The 9,516-nt window shown below is 38.4% G+C and overlaps 1 protein-coding gene across 1 annotated transcript; it reads left to right on the plus strand.

Annotated features, from left to right (window-relative positions):
• Window positions 1-3,083, plus strand: LOC133722011 (uncharacterized). Its single transcript, XM_062148797.1, has 2 exons — window positions 1-1,396; window positions 1,956-3,083. The coding sequence occupies exon 2, from the start codon at window positions 2,031-2,033 to the stop codon at window positions 2,955-2,957; it is 927 nt and encodes a 308-aa protein (XP_062004781.1). The 5' UTR covers window positions 1-1,396; window positions 1,956-2,030; the 3' UTR covers window positions 2,958-3,083.
• The last annotated feature ends 6,433 nt before the right edge of the window (window positions 3,084-9,516 follow it).

A 9,516-nucleotide genomic window follows, 5' to 3' on the forward strand; every position in this document is an offset into this window, starting at 1 on the left:
ATGTTTTTTCTTTGTATTTTGTTCAAAGCTTTTATGTGTTAAAGGAAAAACATATTGTGTGCCTTCATCAAAGCAACTGACGGAGAGGGAATCAAGGAATCAGTGATTACCATCAATCAACACAATTACGGATCAATCAGCATTTAGTATCATTAATGTAATCGATATTTCCGTTGTAATTCTATCCCTATATAAAGGGACTATGAAATGAAATGAGTAGACCAATTCCAATTGTCATTTCACTTTAACACGTTATCAGCACGCTCAGAGCAAATAGCCAAAAGAAAAAAAATCCTAATTTTCTAGTTTCTTTCCGTCGAAAAAAAAACAACAACCAAAACCCTAGAAGAAAAAATATATTTTCTTCTTTTTCCTCTGCCGCCCTAAACAAAAAAAAAAAAATCTCTCTCCCCCGGCCGCGCAGCCCAGCGCCCCCCGCTACTGCATAGCCCGCCTGCAGCCAAGCTTTCCCTTTGGACACCCAAGCTTTCCTTTTGGACACCCACCTAGAAGTAACCTCCAAAGAAGACCCGACCCGGCTACGGTTCTGAGCCCAGCTCCGACTGCGACCAAATTCCGGCACAATCCAATGCTCCTCCAGCCCGATTCTGATCTGCGCCGTCTTCCCAGTCGCTCACCTGCAGCCTGCTCCCCTATACAAAGCACCGCCCTCTCCTCCCAGCAGCCCACCGATCCCAGCACGGACGCATCCAGCCCACAGCGCCTTCGATCTGCCCAGCGCAGCCCCTGCCACCACGTTGCTGCTCACCTCCACCTCCGCCTACAGCCCAGACCGGCCTCCACATCCAGATCGGCGCACGAACAGCAGCGCTCGCCCAACCTCGCTGCAGACCGGCCTTCACATCCACGCCCGGACACCGGCGCTCGCCCACGACCTGAGTCAGCCACCTGCAAACCTGATCGATCGGTACCCACCCACCTGCAAACAAAGAACCTGTAGGAAGAAGAAGACGCGAAGAGAGAGAAAGAAGGAAGAAAAAGAAAAAAAAAAGAAGGTGACTAGGCTCACAGTATAGAGCCGGCCCAAAGAATAAAATTAAAAAAAAAAAACAGAAAAAAAAGAAGGCCAAAGAAAAGGCCCTCGGCCCAGAGACAAAAAAAGGGGAATCAGGCCCTGTGGCCAAGACAAAAAAAAACCCTGCATGCCCAGAAAAGAAAAATTGTGTGGCCTAGAAACGAAAAAAAAAACAAGAAACAGGCCCTACGGCCCACAGAAAAAAGAAAACTTTAGCAGGCCAAGCAAAAGAAAAACAAACAACAAGGCCCGTGGTCCATTGCTGAAAAAAGAGGAAGTGGCCCAAGCCCAAAAACATCGCTACGCACGCCTGCATCAACACGCGCGTGCGCTAGGATCGTTTTATTTACTCAAAATCAAGTATGTTTTCTTTTATTTATTTAATTTCATACTATAGTATATTTAATTAGGATTATTGAGCATGCCTTATTATTTATGTTTTATATGATTATATTTACGCATGATTTATAATTATGTTTAAGCATGCTTTATATTTTATTGTTTATATTTTATTATGAAATTTTGAGCATGTTTATATAAATTATGCCTACGCATGCTTTGTATTATGCTATTATTTATATTTTATTTTACGCATGATATATTATTGCTATTATTATGTGTAGTATATAATTTGTTGTATATTTGTGAAATTTGAGCATGAAGCTTATTTTTTATATGATATATTTAAATGTACTATGATTATTTTTAATGCAACATATCAATACCGTTTGGCCATGATAATGAAAATTCATGCGCATTATACACTCACTTACTGTGATAAAGTATTTTCACATAGCATCGAAAAAAAATGTGACCATTACGAATCTTGGTCTTGAAATCTAATTCATTGTTTGGAAAATAATTTACGTCGATGTCTTTATGACTGCGTAATTTATATCTTCTCTCTTGTTTTATGTAGATGGCTGATCCAACTTGACCTGAGTTTGACATCTTGGACTCAGAAGGACTTGAGTACCATCGTTGGGTTTCCGATATGGAAACTGCCTTTGTGGCAAAAGACTGCACTGCCACCATTACTGATCCCAAAGATGATGAACTATCTAACAAGGTGAAAGCAAATGCCTTAATGTTTCTTAGGCGACATATTGATCCTAGCCTACGCTGGGAGTACCTTCAGTTGAAGACACCCAAAGAATTGTGGGATGCCCTTAAGGGACGTTTTGGGAACATTCATGACACTTTGCTCCCAGAACTGGCTGTTCAGTGGAATGGAATCCGCTTGCTTGACTATAAAAGGGTCAATGACTTCAACAAGGACATGTTGCGCCTACAGGCACGTCTCAATTTCTGTGGAAGGGAAATCACAGAAGATGATATGATCTACAAGACTCTTTCCACCTTTCCTACTTCAGCGCTTATACTAGCGGACCAGTATAGGCTGGAGTATGACAACAAAAGAATCACAACCTTCAAAAAGCTGATCAGCCTACTGCAAGTGGCTGAGAGGCAAAATGAGGATCTCTTGCACAACAATGCTAGGCCCACTGGGACAAAGAAAATTCCCGAGGCTAATTATGGAAAAATAAAAGGTGGAAAGAACTCCAATGCAAAGAGGTTTGAACGTGCTGATCCCTACCCACGTGGCAACAATGCACCACGTGGAAAGGGACGTGGAGGTGATGGAAACAAGGTGCAAAAGGCACCTAAGAACCCTTCAGTCAAACAGGATAGAGTTGGCAATGAACCATGCTATAGGTGTGGAATCATTGGGCATTGGTACAAGAACTGCCAAGCAAGCAACATAGTTGCAGCCACTTACAAGAGATATAGGGAGTCTAAAGAACAAGAAACTCACTATATGGAAGAAGGAGGCCATGACCCAGATGTCAACCTCACAATTGCAGACCTCAATGGCAACAAGGAACTTGCTCAGTCAATGGATGCACTAGATTTTGATTGACCTGCTTTATCTATTTATTTTCCAAAGACAGATATGAAGGCATAATGCCTCATTTTTAATTAGACTATTACTTGGTCTTAAAGTTTATTTCAATAATGGTTTGATGAATTAGATTTATGAACAAAGACCTTGATTTGATTATCGTTGGCTTATTAATAAATTTTGAATTTTATTCTGAAGCACTGAATTTATTCAAATTTATTTACTACACATATTTACATGGTTCAAAATTGCACTATAAAGATGTAAAGCAATACATCTAGAAAAAGAAAAAATTATTTGGATGAAAAAAATTATCATTCTACTAAAATACAAATACTCTAAAGAATCTGAGATATATTTAAAGTCCAAGACGCTCTGTATGCACCAAGAGCTAATCGAACCTTGTTAAAGTTTCAAAGATATTCGTGCCAACGATTATCATGTAAAAACAAACTGTGAGAATGGAACTGAATACTTTTATATTACCTCTAATGAATGTAGAAGGAAACACATTTTAGAGAAACTTATGAGTCAATCTAGTGGACTGTACCTCACTACGATTCGGATCATTGAATCCTATGTTGTCACCAACAAGGAAATATGGGACTCTGACTCATACAGGCTTTGGCTTGACCGCCTAGGGCACCCCGGTCGTGACATGATGATCCGTATTTTAAAGAACTCGTATGGACATCCCTTCTTTCGAGTGAAAAATAAAATGGGACAAAAATCCGTCACACTGCAAGGTGTCGGTTCTAGTATTGCTCAAATGCAGTCATTGCCTTCTGAAGTACCAGAAGCACTACCTCCCTCCCATTATGCCTCATTGACTATCTCAAAGGCACATCACTCGTTTTGCAAAGCCTGCTCTTTAGCAAAAACAGGATCGAGACCTCCCTATGCTAAAGATATAACATAAAACATTCCATTCTTACAAAGGATACAAGGACATATCTGTGGACCTATCCATCCAGAATGCGGACCATTTTAAGTACTTTATGGTTCTGGTGGATACTTCGACACACTGGTCACATGTCGCTTTAGTGTCCACAAGAAATGCTGCAAAACTCCTAGCACAGATTATACGTTTAAGGGCTCACCACCCTGATCACCCTATCAAGTCTATAAGGCTTGACAACGCTGGAGAGTTTACATCAAAAGCATTTGATGAATATTGCATGTCTATTGGGATCGATATAGAGCATCTTGTACCCCATGTGCATACACAAAATGGTCTCGCAGAAGCCACCATCAAAAGGCTACAGATGGTGGCAAGGGCATTGGTTATGCGCACCAACCTGCCTATATCTGCATGGGGTTATGCAATATTGCACGCAGCTTTACTTATTCGTTTCAGACCCACTGCTAGCCAACCATTTTCTGCGTACCAGTTGGTAACTGGATATGAGCCTGACATTTCACACTTACGCATATTTGGTTGAGCAGTATATGTGCCTATTGCGCCCCCACAGCGCACCAAAATGGGTCCTCAGAGACGATTAAGTATCTATGTTGGATACGAATCCCCAACAATTATCCGCTATTTGGAAACCCTTGACAGGCGATCTCTTTACCTCTAGATTTGCGGTTTGTCACTTTGATGAGACAGTCTTCCCGTCGTTAGGGGGAGATAGGAAAAAGGATTTTCCAAGGGAACGACAGGAATTGTCGTGGTTTGTCCCCACTCTGTCTCATTTTGATCCCCGCACTTCACAAAGTGAAAGTGAAGTGAAAAGAATAATCGATCTTCAGAACGTAGCAGATTCGATGCCTGATGCGTTTATTGATATCGTAAAAGTGACGAGATCACATATACCAGCTGCAAATGTGCCTGCAAGGTTAGAAGTCCCCAACAAGGGGCACGGTGCCGCAGATAGAGGCACTGCAACCACACTTAGTGGAGGTGTGGTTGAGGCCGTGGCTCCCCAAGGAAGAGGGGGAGGCCACTTGGTTCGATTGACACTCACCCAAGGAAGAAGAGGGCGAGTAAGGCACAAACCAATCATCAATGTATAGAATCCCTCTCATGAGATTGTCTCTGATTATAGTTATGTCCATGAATCAATACTGGAGGACGCTCCGATGTTTAAAATGATTCCAGAGAACAAAGAAATCTCAAAGGATTATGAGAGTGCGTATGAGTTGATAGAAAGATCTTCCATACACATTGATGATATATACTGTCGCTCAAGGAATCATAGAGCACAATGATATCGAACCACGCTCTGTTGCAAAATGTCAACAAAGAGCAGATTGGCCTAAATGGAAAGAAACAATCCAGGCAGAATTAGATTCTCTGACAAAGAGACAGGTATTTGGTCCGGTAGTGCTAACCCCACCAAGTGTAAAGCCTGTAGGACATAAATGGGTCTTTGTCAGAAAGCGTAATGAGAAGAATGAAGTCCTGAGGTACAAGGCTCGCCTTGTGGCACAAGGTTTCTCACAACGCCCTGGAATGGACTACGAGGAGACATACTCTCCCGTAATGGATGTGATAACGTTCCGCTACTTAGTTAGCTTAGTAATTTCCTAAGGACTGGAAATGCAGCTCATGGATGTGGTTACTACATATCTCTATGGGGATCTAGATTCAGAGATATATATGAAAGTGCCTGATGGCCTTACATTACCCAAGTCAAGTGACTCTAAACCACGGAGTGCGTTTGCAATTAAGTTGAAACGCTCACTTTACGGAATGAAACAATCCGGGCGGATGTGGTATACCCGTCTAAGTGACTACTTGATTAGGAAGGGATATAAGAACGATGAAGTACGCCCCTGCGTATTCATAAAGAAAACAAGTTCCGGATTTGCAATTGTAGCTATATATGTCGATGATATGAACATAATAGGTACTCTTGATGAAATAAGAGAAACCGCGAGCCACTTGAAATCCGAATTTGAGATGAAGGATCTTGGGAAAACTCGATTCTATCTAGGCCTTGAACTAGAACACCAAGTTTGTGGAATACTAATCCACCGGTCTGCGTATGTCCAAAAGTCAGGCGATATAACATGGACAAAGCGCATCCTGCTAGCACACCCATGATCGGTCGAAGCTTGGATGCAAGGAAAGATCCATTTCGTCCAAAGGAAGATGACGAAGAGGTGTTGGGAGCTGAAATTCCCTATCTAAGTGCAATAGGCGCATTATTGTACTTAGCCCAATATACTCGACCAGACATTATATTCTCAGTGAACTTGTTAGCTAGATTTAGCTCAGCGCCAACGCAGCGTCACTGGAATGGTATCAAGAACATTTTTCGATACCTAAAAGAAACCATTGACTTGGGACTGTTCTTTCCCTACAGATAGACAAGAGGGACCGCAGATGGAACTGCAATCCCTAAAGGAAATGTTGATGGCGAAAGCGCCACTCCCTACACCGAAACGCCAAATGACGTTTTGGTTGGTTTTGCTGATACTGGGTATCTCTCTGACCCACATAAAGGTCGTTCCCCAAACTGGTTATGTATTTACCAGTGGGAACACGACGATATCTTGGAGATCAACCAAGCAAACCCTTGTGGATACCTCCTCGAACCACTCAGAGATCATCACTCTACATGAGGCGGTTCGTGAGTGTGTACGGTTAAGAGCTATCATCACACATATTCGAGGGACTAGTGGTTTGAGTTCTACCACTGAAGAGCCTACTTGCATTAATAAAGATAATGCAGCTTGCATCGAACAAATGAAGCTAGGGAATATCAAGGGTGATAATACAAAACACATATCACCAAAGTTTTTCTACAATCAGCAACAACAAGCCCTCCTCAAGATTCAAGTGAATCAAGTAAAATCTGAGGAGAATATGGTAGATTTGTTCACCAAATCATTGCCTAAGGCCATATTTGAGAAACATGTGAAAAGCATAGGAATGCGAAGACTTTCCAAGCTCCCCTGATTAATGTAAGTATCAGGGGGAGGTGTAGACGTCAGGGGGAGTCTAACACACACATGTCATCCTCAAATGTAAAAGGTGCGTTGTGCTCTTTTCCTTCGACCAAGGCGTATTTTTTGTCCCACAGGGTTTTTATTGTTACTTGGCAAGGTTTTTAGTGAGGCAACAACTCATGCACCATTTTGCTTTGACTTGGCACAAGGGGGAGTGTTAAAGGAAAAACATATTGTGTGCCTTCATCAAAGCAACTGACGGAGAGGGAATCAAGGAATCAGTGATTACCATCAATCAGCACAATTACGGATCAATCAGCATTTAGTATCATTAATGTAATCGATATTTCCGTTGTAATTCTATCCCTATATAAATGGACTATGAAATGAAATGAGTAGACCAATTCCAATTGTCATTTCACTTTAACATTATGTTATTTATTTATTTGTTTTCTGTCCCATTTTTTAAAAATTTCAATTGTTACCTCAAAAGTTAATTGAAAAAAAAAATATCAAATTTATTTTACAAATTACATTGACTTGATCATAGTTATTTATCTAAATTATAGAGTGGTTTCTTCAATTTTAATAAACTCTATTTGTTTCCTCAAAATTGTTGGTTATTGTTCTAAATACACCACATTAGTTACCAAAACATTAATTGTAAAGAAAATATTTGAAAAGAAAAATCATTAAATTAATTTTTCTACAGTTGATCATATTAACTTAATAAGTTTATAAATTTAGTGTTCAGAATAATTAATCGTGAAGATTTTGTACTTCGAGTTTTAGTACATGCGCAATAGAGATAGAACCCACGAAAAATGGCCATGAAAAGGGCATTCATAGTATTTAGTGACTAATTGAAAAAGAGTTTTTCTATTGGAACCTCCAAATTTACTCACTTGACCTCCTTGCTTTTTACACCTCTTATTAAATTTTCAAATACTAAATTTACTCACTAAACCTCACTCAAGTTCCTGAAATAACCTCACTCATTTAATTTGCAAACAAACCATCATTAATTACATACTCATTCCTTAACTAGATTACATAAATCTCTTATCCAATAAAAATGAAAAACACAAGGTATTGGACTTTATTCAAAAAAAAAAATTTACTTTTTTTTTTCTCTTGTAGATGTGAAAAAAAAAAATGAAGAATAATTTTTCTTAATGTTTAATTATTTTCTCTATTTTTTGTACCTCATGATTAATTATTTAATAGTTTTTTAGATTTTCTTTTCACTGCTAGCTCTTTTTTTTTTTTTTTTTCAAATATAATAGATAGACTAGGATTTAGGTCATAATATGATTTCTTTTGTTATCCCTCACCAATATGCGTTCAACCTATATGATGATAGGAACTTTTATGTCACATGATCTTGATTATAGTTTTAATTCTTATTAAATATATATATATATAAATGCATTAATGAGTATGTAGTGAAATTGGAAAATAAAAATAGATAAGGAAAATAATAAAGAATGTAATATAATATTATTGAATTGGAAAGTATAGAGAAATTAAATATAATTTTTTTTGGTATAATTATTGTCCTTAATAGTCATTTTATAAGAGGTCATATATGTCATTTAATAATTCATAATAGAGTGAGGTCAACTGAGCAGATTTGGAGGTCCCAATAGAAACACTCATTGAAAAATTGTGTTTTTGTGTTGATGATATTGAAGTCATTCTGGTTGACCGAATGGATAGGTGTACAAACAAAATCCAAAAGAAATAATATTTTGGATGTGTTTAAAAAAAAATAAAAAATTGTGCAATCTAAAAAATTGAAATTGGAAATCAATAAATTTGACAATATCCATCTATTTACAGCCTATTTTTAGGTACTGTGTAAAAACCGATCTGCCGTCATTTCAACATCAAATAAAGCGGTCAACCCTTTATACGCTTATTCTTCTCTAAGGACAGTTGAACCAAAGGTAGATAATCTTCTCAAAATTTTTATATTGGTTGATATATCTCATGCCACAAGAGTGTGAGAGCTGACAGATTGGAAAAAAAGTTGTGAATGAGTAGCTACGAGCATATTAGTTTTATGTGGTATTTAGGGTTTATGGTTGTCCAAGTATATCGAGACACAAACGACGACAAAAACAGATGAAATTTTTACAATAGCCATTTCTTCTTACCATGATAACATCCAACAGTCGATTTTCATAAAATTTATTTCATCCACCTTGTTGCTTATAGAAGGTATATATACAACTACTAAACAAGTTAGACCACATTAGTAGGCATATGGAGATTTTGTGCGATCCGAAAAATCAACATTGGAAATCGATAAATTTGATATTACTCATCTATTTATAACATATTAATAGATACAATATAAAAAAATTAATCTGATCCACCATCATTTTGACATCAAACAAAGCGGTCAACCTTTATACACTTATATTGCCCTAAGGGGAGCTGAACCACGAGGAGATAAGCTTCGCAAATTTTTTACATAGGTTGATATAGCTCATGCCCACAAGAGTGTGAAAGCTGACAGATTGAAAAAAGAAGTTGTGAATGAGTAGTTATGAGCATATTAGTTTTATATGGTATTTAGGGTTTATAATTGATCTAGTAGATCGAGATACATACAACGACGAAAACAGATGAAATTTTGACCGTAACCATTTTTTCTTACCATGATAGCATCCAA

The sequence above is a fragment of the Rosa rugosa genome, chromosome 7, assembly GCF_958449725.1.
Source record: "Rosa rugosa chromosome 7, drRosRugo1.1, whole genome shotgun sequence".
In the NCBI taxonomy this organism is placed as follows: domain Eukaryota; kingdom Viridiplantae; phylum Streptophyta; class Magnoliopsida; order Rosales; family Rosaceae; genus Rosa; species Rosa rugosa.

Bases quoted from the DNA above. Each gene is read 5' to 3' on its own strand.
- LOC133722011 (XM_062148797.1), top strand. From the start codon at position 2,031: ATGGAAACTGCCTTTGTGGCAAAAGACTGCACTGCCACCATTACTGAT.